The sequence below is a fragment of the Oncorhynchus mykiss genome, chromosome 29, assembly GCF_057628025.1.
Source record: "Oncorhynchus mykiss isolate SJ-2025 chromosome 29, ASM5762802v1, whole genome shotgun sequence".
Classification (NCBI taxonomy): Eukaryota; Metazoa; Chordata; class Actinopteri; order Salmoniformes; family Salmonidae; genus Oncorhynchus; species Oncorhynchus mykiss.
In genome coordinates this window covers 35031491-35050000 of record NC_143050.1, presented here as the reverse complement: position 1 = coordinate 35050000, position 18510 = coordinate 35031491, and the positions used below count along the sequence as shown (strand labels likewise).

Here is an 18510-nt window from a genome sequence, read left to right as displayed (position 1 = left end):
TGCTGTGTATGTGACCCTTGGTGGTGTGGAGCTACTGTAGCTAGCTAGCGAGTGGGTGAACTCAACTGTGGGGTTACCGTTACTGTGCTGTGCTGTGTTAAGCTTGAAACAGCAGGGAGAGGGTGGGCTGCACTGTGGCGCTGGCTACCTGCCTGCCGCTCTAGGATACACTCATCATTAACATCAACACAAGCCCACTGTGAGACACGCATAGACAAACACAGAACTTCACACACACACAACTTTCCGTAGAAAGTACATGCAGTAGTCCCTTTGTCCTGGCGCCAGGCCTGGTTCTAAAGGGGCAGTTGAAATGGGCTTTCTTGCATTGGAATTATATTCTGCTTATATCACGCTGTACCACAGTAAACATAACGTTCACATGCAGAGACTCTGAGACCATTGAGTGCTTTTTGATGTGGCGGGTTGGCGCGAAATCTGTAGCCCATCTCTCCTGTGCTGTATCAGCACGGTGGACAGCGCCCTACACATTAAAGCGAGGCCGGTAGTAATGAATATAGGCTACAAGATGGATAGGCTGTTTTGAAATAGGCGAATTACCCCTATGTGAATGCAGCCGTACACACAGCTGCCTTACCAAAAATAATGCAAACTAAACGCTACATATTCATGCACGCCAACAAAAACACTGAGTAGCAGTTTGGCTTCGAATAACGGCAGCCTATCAAAAACACTGAGTGGCAGTGTTGGCTTCGAATAACGGCAGCCTATCAAGAACACTGAGTGGCAGTTTGGCTTCGAATAACGGCAGCCTATCAAGAACACTGAGTGGCAGTTTGGCTTCGAATAACGGCAGCCTATCAAAAACACTGAGTGGCAGTTTTGGCTTCAAATAACGGCAGCCTATCAAAAACACTGAGTGGCAGTGTTGGCTTCGAATAACGGCAGCCTATCAAAAACACTGAGTGGCAGTGTTGGCTTCGAATAACGGCAGCCTATCAAAAACACTGAGTGGCAGTTTGGCTTCGAATAACGGCAGCCTATCAAAAACACTGAGTGGCAGTTTGGCTTCGAATAACGGCAGCCTATCAAAAACACTGAGTGGCAGTTTGGCTTCGAATAACGGCAGCCTATCAAAAACACTGAGTGGCAGTTTGGCTTTGAATAACGGCAGCCTATCAAAAACACTGAGTGGCAGTGTTGGCTTCGAATAACGGCAGCCTATCAAAAACACTGAGTGGCAGTTTGGCTTCGAATAACGGCAGCCTATCAAGAACACTGAGTGGCAGTTTGGCTTCGAATAACGGCAGCCTATCAAAAACACTGAGTGGCAGTTTTGGCTTCAAATAACGGCAGCCTATCAAAAACACTGAGTGGCAGTGTTGGCTTCGAATAACGGCAGCCTATCAAAAACACTGAGTGGCAGTGTTGGCTTCGAATAACGGCAGCCTATCAAAAACACTGAGTGGCAGTTTGGCTTCGAATAACGGCAGCCTATCAAAAACACTGAGTGGCAGTTTGGCTTCGAATAACGGCAGCCTATCAAAAACACTGAGTGGCAGTTTGGCTTCGAATAACGGCAGCCTATCAAAAACACTGAGTGGCAGTTTGGCTTTGAATAACGGCAGCCTATCAAAAACACTGAGTGGCAGTGTTGGCTTCGAATAACGGCAGCCTATCAAAAACACTGAGTGGCAGTTTGGCTTCGAATAACGGCAGCCTATCAAAAACACGTTTCCAATACGTGCAGTTCTATTTACAACCACAGAAACCAATATGTTAACAAGAAAACCATCATCTCTCACATGTTGTGCACAAATGTGTTTACGGCCCTGTTAGTGAGCATTTCTCCTTTGCCAAGATAATCCATCCACATCCGTCTTCTTCACCTGCGGGATCATCTGAGACCAGTCACCCGGACAGCTGATGAAACTGTTGGTTAGCACTACCAAATCATTTCTGCACAAACTGTCAGAAACCGTCTCAGGGAAGCTCATCTGCGTGCTCGTCATGACCCGATTGCACTTCGTCTCCGACTTCAGTGGGCAAGTGCTCACCTTCGATGGCCGCTGGCACGCTGGAGAAGTGTGCTCTTCACAGATGAGTTCCGGTTTCAATTGTACTGGGCAGATAGGCCGAGTGTGTGGCGTCGTGCGGGCGAGCGGTTTGCTGATGTCAACATTGTGAACAGAGTGCCCATGGTGGCAGTAGAGTTATGGTATGGGCAGGCATAAGCTACAGACAACGAACATAATTGCATTTAATCGATGGCAGTTTGAATGCATAGAGATACCGTGACAAGATCCTAAGGCCCATTGTCGTGCCATTCATCCGGCACCATCACCTTGCGTTTCAACATAAGGCAAGGCCGCATGTTGCAAGGATCTGTACACAATTCCTGGAAGCTGAAAATGTCCCAGTTCTTCCATGTCCTGCGTACTCACCAGACATGTCACGCATTTAGCATGTTTGGGATGCTCTGGATCGACCTCTACGACAGCTTGTTCCAGTTCCCGCCAATATACAGCAAATTCGCACAGCCATTGATGAGGAGTGGGACAACATTCTACAAGCTACAATCAACATCCAGGTCAACTCTATGAGAAGGAGATGTGTTGCATTTCATGAGGCAAATGGTGGTCACACCAGATACGGACTGGTTTTCTGATCCACGCCTCTACCTTTTTTAAAGATATATGTGACCAACTGATGCATATCTGTATTCCCAGTCATGTGAGATCCATAGATCTCCGTATGAACTGTAACTCAGTAAAATCTTTGCATTTTGCGTTTTTATGTTTTTGTTCAGTCTAGATTTGTTTCTTACCTTTTCCAGAAGAGTTGCAGCCTCCTTGAAGCTCTGGAACTTCCCGAGTATTCGATCATTCCAGTCTCCCCAAAATCTTTTTGTAAGATCCACCCTCAAATGCCAGTTTGATTAGTTGATCTTTCCTCGGGTGAAGCATGTTTCTTCTGTGCTGACTGAACACATTTGTCAAAGTGGAAAAGTGAATTCTCGCATGTAGCTGTGGCCCAGAGAATCGTGGCAGGATATCAAGTGGGGCCCATTTCTCCTCATTGGAGCAGGAGTGTGCGACTTCAGTCTGCAAAAACTGGCAAGCGATACTAAACTCAGCTTCCACCAAATCAGTTTTGCTTAGATCCAGCAGTGGTTTCACTTTTTTCCCCCCACATCTAGAAAGTCATGGCTCTCTGGGTCAAGGGCACACAAGGCCTCCACCAGTTGGCTGTTGCTTTCGCTGAATCATTCGGACATTTCACCAGTGACAGTATCCGACGTGCTGAAGAACAGTCTTTTACACTCAGTCTCTTCTCCTCTGTCCTGCCGGCCTACTGTACTGTCCGACACACATTGCTGGAGATTTGTTTGTGCATAACGTTGTCGTTTGCTTGGAGCTGGAGGAGCGTCAGTGCCACTTGGCACTGTGTCCAAATGGCTTGGAACTCGCTGTCACACCTCAGCTTCTAGATGCTCTCCAACGCACTGCGGACAAATTTGACTCCAGTGTAAAGATCGGTTGCTTTTGCCTGGAGTCATTTGTTTGGAGGATGGAGAAGACTGAGGATTCTGTGCACCATGGTGGCTGTAAACTTAAAGCCAGGGTTCCGTCGCCGCCTTCAGAAGTCCTTTAGCCTCGAGTCTTACTGCTGTGTTGTAAGAACACGTGCATTCGCTGTCAACTTCACAATGCTGTCACAAGTTTTAAAAACGACTGACAATGTAGCCAGGTGCCCCCTCCTCATTTCTGATATCCGTCGGGGCAGTGGCAGATTAACTGATTCCAGCTAGCTAAATAGGCTATGGCTAATAACACTAAAGCTTTTTACAGCTAGCTAAATAGGCTAAGACTAATAACACTAAAGCTTTTTACAGCTAGCTAAATAGGCTATGGCTAATAACACTAAAGCTTTTTACAGCTAGCTAAATAGGCTAAGACTAATAACACTAAAGCTTTTTACAGCTAGCTAAATAGGCTAAGGCTAATAACACTAAAGCTTTTTACAGCTAGCTAAATAGGCTAAGGCTAATAACACTAAAGCTTTTTACAGCTAGCTAAGAAGCTATCTAAAATCTGTAGGCGTGAGACAGAGTGGAGGGAAGCATCTTCAACGGTAAACTTGAGCCCACACCTCCCACCCTCTCCCTCACCCACCTCCCTCACCCCACACACACACACACACACACACACACACACACACAGCCAGACACAGATAGCTAATTCATATTCAGTCGTTACTGTTGCTGTAGGCAACCTTCCAGAATACAAGCCCACTCATCTTAGACAAATGGGCTTCTACATAAAATGATCAGCATTGCTTTTGTGACTCATAGAACTCTTCTTCCTTTCCCAGGCAATCATCAACAGCACCATCACCCCCAACATGACCTTCACCAAGACCTCCCAGAAGTTTGGCCAGTGGGCCGACAGCCGAGCCAACACCGTCTACGGTCTAGGCTTCTCCTCAGAGAACAACCTGCTCAAGGTACACACACACACACAGCTAGCACACATTTTATTTGTCATGTGCACAGTTTACAGCAGGTATAAAAGGTGCAGTAAAATGCTTGTGTGCTAGCTCCCTCAGAATTGCATTACAATAAGCAATAATCAATATCAATAATAGTCCATTCAAATAAAAAAATAAGTAATAGAAGAGGTATTATGCAAAGTAATAGCCCGATATGTACACAATATGATATACAGAATAGGTAGCACATTCACTATGTCAAGTACTGTAATTACAATATAGGGGATAGTGGGGTAAGTTGAGCCACCCTTGTTTCTAGGAAACTATACACAAAATGAATCATTTGACCAAGTATTTAGGAAGAGGTCAGTTCATGGAGTCTGAAGGAAGAAACAACATGGAAAAAGTGGTACGCAAGTTAGGTCCAAAACCTTTTCTATATCTATGCTTGTATCTAAACCAAAGTAGATCATCATTTAAAGATTATTTTCAGTTGGCATTCCATAAGCTTCAATATGAGGTCCTAAAAGTGCATCCTTCTAGCTGTGTGGGCTAATATAGTCAAAATGTTTCACTTGGGGTAAGTTCAGCCAATGGTTGAGCTAATGGCAAGTTGAGCAAATTGAAGTGTTTTCTTCTCGGGCATAACAGAAGGCCTTATTGCTGGGATACGAGGTAACAGCAGGGCCTGGCCCATGTTAGAAGTGTTAAAAAAAAGTTGCGTGTGTTTAAACTGTGTAACCTTTTCACACATACCAACACGCCGGTGTGATCATTCTACAGTGGTCCCTGTAGCATACGATCAAACCAGTGTGATTAGAACACTTATTAAGAATGTCCAGTTTTTGGTATGAGACAACAATCAGCATTTGAGCTGGCCACACTGTTTTTTCAGAAACATTTTGCACAAACACAGTCCTTACATAGTTATGTCCATAATAGGAGCAGTTTATTTTGGGATGCAATGTTCAGACATTCACAGAAGTAGCTACAGCATAACACCATCATCCAAACCGGATAAATGTAGGCTACATTCGTCCTAGAGTTTACCAGATTGACATAACACAAGCGGTCATATTTTTATAACTCTCGGCTGACATAAAGTACAATATGAATTAGCTAATAGCAATTACTATTTACAATTAATCACATCGCGGTTGAGCTCACCATTGACTGAAATAACTGAGTAAAACACTTTCTCGAAATCTAAAGTTGATCCGACGATGGGTAGTTTCTGCGCGCCGCCATGCTTGTTTTTTTCCGCATCAACCAAAGATAATAAGAGGAGACAAGATGAGTTTGGTCTGTTTTCAATATACATGTTGAAGGGGGTGTGTCGTCTACGATCATCCACTTCCCTTCATTCACTTCCGCAAATTTACTCGAAAGATGAGTGAACCATTCCTTCACCTCATTACAACATCGTTGGTCTGACAGATTACGTGACACCCAGAATGCATTGTATAATGTCAACAAACATGGCACCACACATAGCTGGCAAATATCTTAGCTCATTATAATCAGTACAACCTTCAAAAAAGTGTTTTACACACATCATAGGTGTCCATTACAATAGATGCAATAATCGGAATGCATTATTTGTCACCAGTAATTGAAAACATGTGAATAAAACTGTAAATACATTATGCTCCATACAACAGTGGGGCAAAAAAGTATTTAGTCAGTCACCAATTGTGCAAGTTCTCCCACTTAAAAAGATGAGAGGCCTGTACAATGTGATTTTCATCATAGGTACACTTCAACTATGACAGACAAAATGAGATGAAATGAAAAAAATGAAATTTGCAAATAAATGTTTTGCCCCACAGTACATACTGTATGCGCCTACAGTAGATATGACAACACGATATACAGAAAATAAGGAACTTACTTTGATAGGAACGCACACATGTCCAAAGTTATTATGTATTAGAAAAACAACAAGGAAGGCAAAGTGAACAGCAGCAAGAAAATGTTCCAATTCTTGCAAGACTGCGCAAATATATGCATACTTGATCTGCGCAAACATGAGTGAAGTGCGGTGGGCTCTTTTCGAAGAGAGAAGTTTATCCGGCTCAGTAAAGCCTCAAACATAAATTGTCCAAAACGCAGCAATGGGCTACTTCTGTGTGAATTTTTTCATTTTTTTTATTTCACCTTTATTTAACCAGGTAAGCAAGTTCTAATTTACAATTGCGACCTGGCCAAGATAAAGCAAAGCAGTTCGACACAATACAACAACACAGAGTTACACATGGAGTAAAACAAACATACAGTCAATAATACAGTAGAAAAATAAGTATATACAATGTGAGCAAGGGAGGTAAAGGCAAAAAAAGGCAATGGTGGCAAAGTAAATACACTATAGCAAGTAAAACACTGGAATGGTAGATTTGCAGTGGAAGAATGTGCAAAGTAGAGATAGAAATAATGTGGTGCAAAGGAGCAAAATAAATAAATTAATGAATGAGTAGGCGGAACACACCTCAATTCAATCTGATGTTAGAAAATACAACTTGTTAGATAAATTATTTGAAATTGACAAGTTGAAACAGCCTATAGATAATTAGCAGGCAGCGCGTGTTAAGTTTCCTGTTACGTAATAATCACATTTTGGAACAGTGAGTGCATTGCATGAAACAACTCACGCTGGGGCGACCGTTAGAGATATTTGGAACCCTACTCCACTATTTAAATATATTTAGTCCTACCTCAGGTCAAAAATGGGAGACCACCACTTAACACACCCTTGTAACTCTTCTGATGTCAAGTCTTGCACACCCAAATACCTCTTTGCAGCTGCCACCACAACCTCAATTCTCTGTGACTTATTTTCCATCCCTGCAGTTCAGTTGATAACCATTGCTATAAATGCTAAAAAATCCAATCTCACTGAAACATACAGTACCAGTCAAAAGCTTTTACACAGCTACTCATTCAAGGGTTTTTCTTTATTTTCACTATTTTCTACATTGTAGAATAATAGTGACGACATCAAAACTGTGAAAGAACACATATCATGTCATGTAGTATATCATGTAGTAACCAAAATAGTGTTAAATTAATCATAATATATTTTATATTGGAGATTTTTCAAAGTAGCCAACCTTTGCCTTGATGACAGCTTTGCACACTCTTGGAATTCTCTCAAACAGCTTCACCTGGAATGCTTTTCCAACAGTCTTGAAGGAATTTCCAACTATGCTGAGCATATGTTGGCTGCTTTTCCTTCACTCTGCGGTCCAACTCATCCCAAACCATCTCAATTGGGTTGAGGTCGGGTGATTGTGGAGGCCAGGTCATCTGATGCAGCGCTCCATCACTCTCCTTCTTGATCAAATAGCCCTTACACAGCCTGGAGGTGTGCTGGATCATTGTCCTGTTGAAAAACAAATGATGGGATGGCTGATCGCTGCAGAATGCTGTGGTAGCCATGCTGGTTGTATGCCTTGAATTCTAAATAAATCACTGACAGTGTCACCAGCAAAGCACCCCCACACCATCACACCTCCTCCTCCATGCTTCACAGTGGGAACCACACAGGCAGAGATCATACGTTCACTTACTCTGCATCTCATAAAGACATGGCAGTTGGAACCAAAAACCTAATTTGGACTCATCAGGCCAAAGGACAGATTTCCACCGGTCTAATGTCCATTGCTCGTGTTTCTTGGCCCAAGAAAGTCTCTTCTTATTATTGGTGTCATTTAGTTGTGGTTTCTTTGCAGAAATTCGACCATGAAGGCCTGATTCACGCAGTCTCCTCTGAACAGTTGATGTTGAGATGTGTCTGTTATTTGAACTCTGTGAAGCATTTATTTGGGCTGCAATTTCTGAGGCTGGTAACTCTAATGAACTTATCCTCTGCAGCAGAGGTAACTCTGGGTCTTCCATTCCTGTGGCGGTCCTCATGAGAGCCAGCTTCATCATAGCGCTTGATGGTTTTTGCGACTGCAAATTTTCCACACTGACTGACCTTCATTTCTTAAAGTAATGATGGACTGTCGTTTCTCTTTGCTTTTCTGAGCTGGTCTTGCCATAATTTGGACTTGGTCTTTTACCAAATAGGGCTACCTTCTTTATACCACCGCTACCTTCTCACAACACAACTGATTGTCTCAAATGCATTACTACATGATTTCATGTGTTATTTCATAGTTTTGATGTATTCACTATTATTTTACAATGTAGAAAATAGTAAAAATAAAGAAAAACCCTTGAATGAGTAGGTGTGTCCAAGCTTTTGACTGGCACTGTATATCACTTGCTGGCCTATCCCTCTGTACTGGTACATATCGACTACTCACACCACTCCTCTCAGGATCCCTCCCACTTGACCCATCGTTCTCTACTTTCTTCACTGCCTCAGCATATGACAACTTCTGCACTACCTGCCTATCTCGCACCAGACATTTCTGATCCCCAGCCCCATGGGCACCCCTACAATTAACACATACCACTACCTTCCCCAATGCTACACATTCCTTTGTCTCATGCGCTTCTGCACACTTCTCACACCTAGGAACCTCCCTCATACACACTGCTGCTACATGCCCATAAGCCTGACATCTGTAACAACGTAATATATTCGGCACAAAAGCTCGTACAGGATAACTTATATATCCTAACATCACTTTGTCGGGCAAAGAATCAAAACTTAAAATAGCAGACAACTCTTCTGTTCCACCACTCACGCCACCCTGTCTGTGTCTCACCAAACGACGTCTCACCACCGGGAATGTCTCACCACCGGGAATGTCTCACCACCGGGAATGTCTCACCACCGGGAATCTTCCCCTTCATTTGGTCAACTTTTACATTTACCACTATCCCAGGAATCACTCCTTTCAATGGCGCCCTCTTCTTGAGAGCGAAACAATTCACATTTCTTGCCCCCATTTGTTTAACCTAGAGCATCTTCTACCTCAGACCAGCAGAAACACAAACAATTACCACCCTCTTCCTCCCTCTCTCTCTTAAACCTCCTCTGCCTCTCTTTTTCCCTCCATTCCTCCTCCGTATTCCAAGTATACGTCTCCTTATGATAATACTGCACTTCTCCTGACGTACATCTTGTTCTTGCCTGTAACCGGCTGTCACAATCTTCGTACAATCAGCACGAACCTCTTAGGATGTAGAGCTCAACAGTGCATCCCACTTATAAAGCAGCTGCTTCGTCTTGATGTTCTTCTTTAACAAAAGCTACCACAACGCTTTTCCATTTCAAACAAGCGCGCTCTTCCAACCACCATCCACCGTCTCACTTCATGTGCTTGATACCCCCCACCGTAAATTATGTATGTCTATTCTTTATACAATTTAGGCACCTGATCTGAGCCAAAGGGGAGACTAGGCATCTACCATGCCACCACTATCAGATTAGGGGGGGGGGGGGGGGCAAATGAATTTTGTCCCTCCAGTTTGGTGCTGAAATCACCCTCTAAATGAACTTGTCATTTTTTGCAGATTAAGTGTTTGAGCTAGTAATGTATCAAAATATTTTTTTACAAATTGGCTATGACAATTTTTGGATTTCACCCCCATCTCAAAATGGAATGGTTTTGACTGTTTGGATGTTTTTAGTGAGCTTCTTTCTTCCTCCCACTTTGGCCATGCAGTTAATGATGGGACGTCCGTCTCTTTTTACTGACTCAAATCTTTTCGACTCGTTCAGACAAAAGAACAAATCTTTCAACTAATTTCACTATTTTGTGTCGGCAATGCCCAGAGCATGCAGGTCCCTCTACCGGCGAATGATTAACTGAAAACTTGAAAGTGTCATGATTCTACAAGCCTCTTGTTCACCATATGGGGCTTATTGGAGTGGTCATTTGAGACTAAGATTTGTCAAAGTGTGTTTTAAACAATGTACATTTCTTGATTGCTAGGCATACAAATACAATTATTTCTTGATACATTTTAAACGAGGTCTAGTTGTGGCCACAACCCGGACTAGATTGTGAGCGACTCATGGCGGAATGACGTGAGGGTGTTAAGCACAATATTGTTTTACAAACGGCAGCACCCTAAACGATTAGTTTTCGAGTTTGTTTAGCAGAGGCTGTGTATGTTTTGGTTCTACAAAGCTGTGTTTATATGTCATATAGGACAGCCTGTTGGTGGTTGGAGCACCTCTCTGGAGCCGCTGAGCCGGAGGAGAGTGTATCAATCCTGCTACAGCGGTGGTTCCCAAACTTTTTATAGTCCCGTACCCCTTCAAACATTCAACCTCCAGCTGCTCTAGCACCAGGGTCGGCGTACTCTCAAATGTTGTTTTTTGCCATCATTGTAAACATGCCACACACTTTTTAACCATATGTACATGTACATACTACCTCAATCAGCCTGACTAACCGGTGTATGTATGTAGCCCCGCTACTTTTATAGCCTTGCTACTGTATATAGCCTGTCTTTTTACTGTTGTTTTATTTTCTTTACCTACCCATTGTTCACCTAATACCTTTTTTTGCACTATTGGTTAGAGCCTGTAAGTAAGCATTTCACTGTAAGGTTGTATTCGGCACACGTGACAAATAAACTTTGATTTGACACACACACACACACACACACACACTGTACGATACACTCATTATTATGTTTTAATAAGTGTGCGTTTTTGTCACAACCTGGCTGGTGGGAAGTGACAAAGAGCTCTTATAGGTCCAGGGCACAAATAATAATATAATAATAATAATCAGTCATTTTGCTGTTTTATTTAACCATCTTACATATAAAACCTTATTTGTTCATCGGAAATTGTGAATAGCTCACCACAGGTTAATGAGAAGGGTGTGCTTGAAAGGATGCACATAACTCTGCAATGTTGGGTTGTATTGGAGAGAGTCTCAGTCTTAAATCATTTTCCACCCACAGTCTGTGCCTGTATTTAGTTTTCATGTTAGTGAGGGCCAAGAATCCACTCTCACATAGGTATGTGGTTGCAAAGGGCATCAGTGTCTTAACAGAGAGATTTGCCAAGGCAGCATTCTCTGAGCGCAGCCCAGTCCAGAAATCTGGCAGTGGCTATTTTCACAGAGCTGCTTGTTGCAATTTTGATGAGGCTCTCTTGTTCAGATATCGGTAAGTGGACTGGAGGCAGGGCATGAAAGGGATAACAAATCCAGTTTGTGTCATCTGTTTCGGGAAAGTACCTGCGTAATTGTGCACTCAACTCATTCAGGTGCTTCGCTATACAGTGATGGAGAGATCTGTGTGTTGTCCTTGTTACTGCAGACCGAGAAGAGCTCCAACTTCTTAATCATAGCCTCAATTTTGTCCCCCACATTGAATATAGTTGCGGAGAAATGTAATCTTAGATTCAGATCATTTAGGCGAGTAAAAACATCACCCAGATAGGCCAGTCGTGTGAGAAACTCGTCCTCATGCAAGCGGTCAGACAAGTGAAAATGATGGTCAGTAAAGAAAACTTTAAGCTTTCCTCTCAATTTAAAAATGTGTCAATAATTTGCCACTTGGTAACCAGGGCACTTCTGTATGTGTGTGTGTGTGTGTGTGTGTGTGTGTGTGTGTGTGTATAATATTTTTTTTTCAGAGGGTGGATCAGCTTTAATATTGCGGATAGATTGTTGCTCCCATCAATGTAACTGTCTGCATCATTTCCAATCCCCCATATATTTTTGGGATATATATATATATATATATATATATATATATATATATATATATATATATATATATATATATATATATACACACACAGTGGGGAGAACAAGTATTTGATACATTGCTGATTTTGCAGGTTTTCTTACTTACAAAGCATGTAGAGGTCTGTCATTTTTATCAAATATACACTTCAACTGTGAGAGACGGAATCTAAAAATCCAGAAAATCACATTGTATGATTTTTAAGTAATTAATTAACATTTTATTGCATGACATAAGTATTTGATCACCTACCAACCAGTAAGAATTCTGGCTCTCACAGACCTGTTAGCTTTTCTTTAAGAAGGCCTCCTGTTCTCCACTCATTACCTGTATTAACTGCACCTGTTTGAACTCATTACCTGTATAAAAGACACCTGTCCACACACTCAATCAAACAGACTCCAACCTCCCCACAATGGCCAAGACCAGAGAGCTGTGTAAGGACATCAGGGATAAAATTGTAGACCTGCACAAGGCTGGGATGGGCTACAGGACAATAGGCAAGCAGCTTGGTGAGAAGGCAACAACTGTTGGTGCAATTATTAGAAAATGGAAGAAGTTCAAGATGACGGTCAATCACCCTCGGTCTGGGGCTCCATGCAAGATCTCACCTCGTGGGGCATCAATGATCATGAGGAAGGTGAGGGATCAGCCCAGAACTACACGGCAGGACCTGGTCAATGACCTGAAGATAGCTGGGACCACAGTCTCAAAGAAAACCATTAGTAACACACTACGCCGTCATGGATTAAAATCCTGCAGCGCACGCAAGGTCCCCCTGCTCAAGCCAGCGCATGTCCAGGCCCGTCTGAAGTTTGCCAATGACCATCTGGATGATCCAGAGGAGGAATGGGAGAAGGTCATGTGGTCTGATGAGACAAAAATAAAGCTTTTTGGTCTAAACTCCACTCGCTGTGTTTGGAGGAAGAAGATGGGTGAGTACAACCCCCAAGAACACCATCCCAACCATGAAGCATGGAGGTGGAAACATCATTCTTTGGGGATGCTTTTCTGCAAAGGGGACAGGACGACTGCACCGTATTGAGGGGGGATGGATGGGGCCATGTATTGCGAGATCTTGGCCAACGACCTCCTTCCCTCAGTAAGAGCATTGAAAATGGGTTGTGGCTGGGTCTTCCAGTATGACAACGACCCAAAACACACAGCCAGGGCAACTAAGGAGTGGCTCCGTAAGAAGCATCTCAAGGTCCTGGAGTGGCCTAGCCAGTCTCCAGACCTGAACCCAATAGACAATCTTTGGAGGGAGCTGAAAGTCTGTATTGCCCAGCGACAGCCCCGAAACCTGAAGCATCTGGAGAAGGTCTGTATGGAGGAGTGGGCCAAAATCCCTGCTGCAGTGTCTGCAAACCTGGTCAAGAACTACAGGAAAAGTATGATCTCTGTAATTGCAAACAAAGGTTTCTGTACCAAATATTAAGTTCTGCTTTTCTGATGTATCAAATACTTATGTCATACAATAAAATGCTAATTAATTACATAAAAATCATATAATGTGATTTTCTGGATTTTTGTTTTAGATTCCGTCTCTCACAGTTGAAGTGTACCTATGATAAAAAAAATTAACCTCTACATGCTTTGTAAGTAGGAAAACCTGCAAAATCGGCAGTGTATCAAATACTTGTTCTCCCCACTGTATTTAGCTGTACCATGATATCTGCATTGCTACTAAGTAAACCTCCAATTGGTCCTCACTATTCCACCCGCTAAAACCACTCCTCAACCTGAGTTCGGTTGTCATGCCCGGTGGACCATCCCTGGATCCCTTGGCTCCGGAGAGACCAGGACCCACTCTTCGAAAAGAGCACACAGTGCCACCTACAGAAGCAGACCAACCGTCAAATGCATTTCCATCGCCCTCACCTCGATTTGTATTATGTATAGCCATTCAAAATATATATATATATTTTCCATAATTAGCCATTAATATTTGTAGTAATGTAGGCAGATTATGCAAAGGATTTTTTACCTCTCACCAATCTCACCATTACCAAAATTACATTATGACATGCAATTATTATTTTAGCAAACAATTATTGTGATTCATCCTATATTGTCTCTAACATCTTATACTCCCTCGCAACAGTTGTGGGATACACACTCATCCCCTTTCCGCCACAACAACCATAGACTCAGATTCTCAACAGTTGCGCCATCCCAGAGCCCAACTCAAGAAAGGTCTTGATTTACGAATGCATATATAGTTGCAGCTGTATGAGAAGGCCTGCAAAACTGAGCAGACAAATGGGCAGAAATGGGGAGATTTGATTAACCATCGTCACGTCCTGATGGAGGTCCGATATACCCCCTTACCCCTTACCCTGAAACACCCACACACGGTCTCCGGTAGTGACCATATTCCCAAGCATCTCCATGCAGTCAGACCTTTGATTTTGTGCCACCATGACCACAATAATATGCCCCCTCGCTGAATGTCCGAGTGTGACCCCCCCCCCCCCCCCCCCCCCCCCATGGGTTACTGCTGCTAGTGTTGCCAGCACTGCCACTACCTGGGTGGGGGCACCCCACCGGAATCCCCACCGGCTAGGTACAAGGTCGTCAAGGTTCTCATTAGCAGCTTTGAGAATTTCCTTGTATATTATGCTCTCCCATCAGGGGGCTCTGGCTTTGCAGGACCAATCCTGCCAGGCAGGCTCATAAACTTGAGGGGGCAGTGCTGCTCTAGAAAGTATCTGACCACATTATGGCTGCATACAGACCGCTTACAGCAGGCCCATAAAACAGATAGGGACTTCTTAGTATCTGGGTCATTCAGGTGGGAGTCTAGGGTAAAGGGTTGTGGACCGTTCCATCAATATAGGGCCATAAAGAAATACATTAGATGCATAATTGATTTAAAAAAATGTAGTTCCCCATGATAGGACAATAAATCAATTAGATGTATAATTTATTTTAAAATACTGTTCCACCATGATAGGACAATATATAAATAAGATTTATAATTAGTTTATCAAATATATATCCCTCATCTGCACAAAATTGAAAACTCTCTCACAACCACTGCTCACAGAAATACATTGGTTCTGGGATATACAACCATTTCCTTTCTCACTCACTCAATGCCACACTTTCCCAAATACCAAAAAACACACACCACACCATCCATCTCAATACATCCACACATACCCACATACTGTGCCTTCTGTCTGATGTTATTATCTCCACCATGTTGAATTAGTGCTTTTGTGTTCCAATTAGTTATTTGAAGATAGATTGAAAAGCTATATGTATTTTTTGTATTATTGCAATCCATAACAGGGCTAGAATTGTGTCATTATTTGCCTCTGAGAACTTTGTAATTTTTAGAATAGCCTTGGCGTAGCCTTTGTCTCTGAACAACTGGTTATCAATATACAGTTCGTCGACTACGAGAGCTACGCGTTTCCCTTTCAATCGATTCTCCTTGAAGATTGGATGCAGAACTTTGTGCCGTTCTGCAATTTCCTTCGGGAACTGGTCATACATGCCTATTTTCGTGCCAGCAAGTCTTTTACCCAGGCTTTTAACCATTATTTTTATCTTTAAAGAAAGCAAATTTGGCAACGATTGGGCGTTTATACCTCTGCACTCTCTGTCCGAAGCGGTGTACACGTTCGAGTTGGATTTTGTCGATAGCTTCGCTTGGGATCTGGAGCGCTGTAAGGAGGAACTCTCTAACTACAGATTCAGGAACTTCTCCTTCTTTCTCTTGGATACCTGTAAGTACCATATTCTCTCTCATGGATCTAGTCTGTATGTCAAGTAAGGCTTCTCTCAAAATGATGTTCTCCTTTTTAAGGTCATTAACTTCGGTTTCAATCTTATTGACTGTCCCTTTTTAGTTTGTTTGTGTCTTTCTCCAATGTCGCAGCTTCTTTGTCACTCATCTCGAGGCTTGCCTTCAACTCTTTTATATCCTTACCGACTAGTTCAAGTGTGCCCAGTTTGTCATTTATTGATTTTTAACAGATCGGTTTCGACCTTTACCATTCCGGGTAGTGAAAAGATTAAAACGTCTGTGTGTGTAGAAGAGTCACATTTTCGTTTTGAAATAGTTGCTCATATTTAGTCTAACTTACCGATATTGAATATTACGTGTTTATCTTGAGGTGGTCTACACACCTGCGTTCAGTCCACAATCTTCCTTCTAGGCAGGTAGATTCTGGGAGCACTTCTGTATGTTGTAAAAGCGTTACATGGTCGCTGCCCATATCATTGCATAGTGCAGAAAATACACAAGAGTTCAGGGGCCTTGCTTTAAATCCAATCAAAGTTTATTTATCACGTGCGCCGAATACAACAGGTGTAGACTTCACAGTGAAATGCTTACTTACAGGCTCTAACCAATAGTGCAAAAAAAGGTGTTAGGTGAACAATAGGTAAGTAAAGAAATAAACAGTAAAAAGAGGCTATAAAAGTAGCGAGAGACACCGGTTAGTCAGGCTGATTTGAGGTAGTATGTACATGTAGATATGGTTAAAGTGACTATGCATATATGTTGAACAGAGAGTAGCAGTAGCGTAAAAACTTTTAACAAAGTTAAGGATTTTCACTGTAGTGCCTAAAACGTCTTTCAAGCTGCCAGGCATCCCTTTGGCAGCAAGAGCCTCTCGGTGGATGCTGCAGTGGCATCGGGAGCAACTGCTTGCGTTATCACTCCACTATCTCTCCCTGTCATGGCTTTTGCACCATCAGTAAGCATACCAACACATCTTGACCACCAAAGTCCATTTGATGACACAAAGCTGTCCAGCACTTTAAAAAATATCCTCTCATGTTGTCCTGGTTTCCAGTGGTTTGCAGAAGAGGATGTCTTCCTTAATTGACCCCCCATAAACGTAACGGACATATACCAGGAGCTGTGCCACGCCGGCCACGTCTGTTGACTCATCCAGCAGTAACGCATAGAATTCATTGGTTTGTATGCCAAGCAGAAATGGTTTCAAAACATCTCCTGCCATGTCAGTGATGTGTCGTGAAACAGCGTTGTTTGATGAAGGCATTGTCTGTATAGTTTTTTGGGGGCCTTTTCCCCCAAGCATTGTCCCAGCCATATCCACAGCAGCAGGAAGAATGAAGTCCTCCACAATAGTATGGGGCTTGCCTGTCCTAGCCACTCGGTAGCTCACCATAAAAGACGCTTCTAGACCCTTCTAAATAATGGTATCTGTTGCTTTTATACATGTCTTACTACTCGAAAGTCGCCTTATTTCTCGCTCAAAAAACTCCCGTGGCTTATTTTCCAAATTGGCATGTTTTTTCTTTCTTCTAAATGTCTGCGCAAGTGGGAAGGTTTCATCGAGTTGTTAGATGGTACTTTTGCACATATAACACACTGTGGCTGAGGAAAGGCACTACTCCCAGTATAAATGAACCCCAAATCAATGTAGTTCTCATCATATGTGCACCTCTTCCATGGTCCAACATCCCTGTCTGTTGTTCGGTGCTTTCCCGGGTAAAGGGGCAGTAGCTCTTCGGCTGCATCAGATTCACAACTGTCAGTGTCCATGCTAGGTTGGCTAACAACAAATGTAGAATTACTGATGCTATCATTGGATGTGCTCATGGAAGCAGAACAACTTGTCGTCGACAGGTGCAGGTGTAGTACTGCTGGTAGTAGCAGTACTACCAGTAGAGCTGGTATGTGTCTCTATGGACGCGGGCCTTACTTTTTTTAAACCATTTATCCATTTTCGAGCAAAGGGAATGAGCAGCAGCTACGTTTGGCTAGTGGAATTCCCACGAGAGAGTAACGGTTAATGTGTCACATTCTGACCATAGTTCTTTTGTGTTTTCCTTGTTTTAGTGTTGGTCAGGACGTGAGCTGGGTGGGCATTCTATGTTGTGTGTCTGGTTTGTCTATTTCTATGTTTGGCCTGATATGGTTCTCAATCAGAGGCAGGTGTTAGTCATTGTCTCTGATTGGGAACCATATTTAGGTAGCCTGTTTTGTGTTGTGTTTTGTGGGTTTCCTGTCTTTGTGTTTGCTGCACCAGATAGGGCTGTTTCGGTTTTGCCACGTTTATTGTTTTGTAGTTTGTTCATGTTAAGTGGCTCTTATTAAAGAACCATGAACTTCAACCACGCTGCGTTTTGGTCTGCCTCTCCTTCCCAGGAAGAAAACCGTTACATAATGTGATTTGGATGTTAATTATTTGTTTAGGCTCCCTGTATTTGACATTGTGTTGTTATTTCGCTGAACACCAGATGGTTTCATTTTATTTTTGGCAGTGAAACGAGGCTACTCAGGTGAGAGAGAAAAAACTAACCCAAATGTATAGCCCCGTTGGAAAATATAAATGGACTGTTTGAATTTTTTATAATTTTTTTTTTTTAAAGTTAAGCGCATTTTTATTTGGCGTACCCCGACGGCAT

The 18510-nt window shown here is 42.7% G+C and overlaps 1 protein-coding gene across 4 annotated transcripts in view; it reads left to right on the top strand.

Annotated features, from left to right (window-relative positions):
- Positions 1-18510, top strand: part of LOC110509661 (homer protein homolog 1) — a 72196-nt gene that overhangs the window by 36653 nt on the left and 17033 nt on the right. For all 4 annotated transcript variants that reach the window (XM_021590678.3, XM_021590677.3, XM_090227086.1 and 1 more), the window contains exon 3: positions 4336-4467. In XM_021590678.3, coding sequence (XP_021446353.1) covers positions 4336-4467 — 132 coding nt within the window. The remainder of the gene's footprint in view (positions 1-4335; positions 4468-18510) is intronic.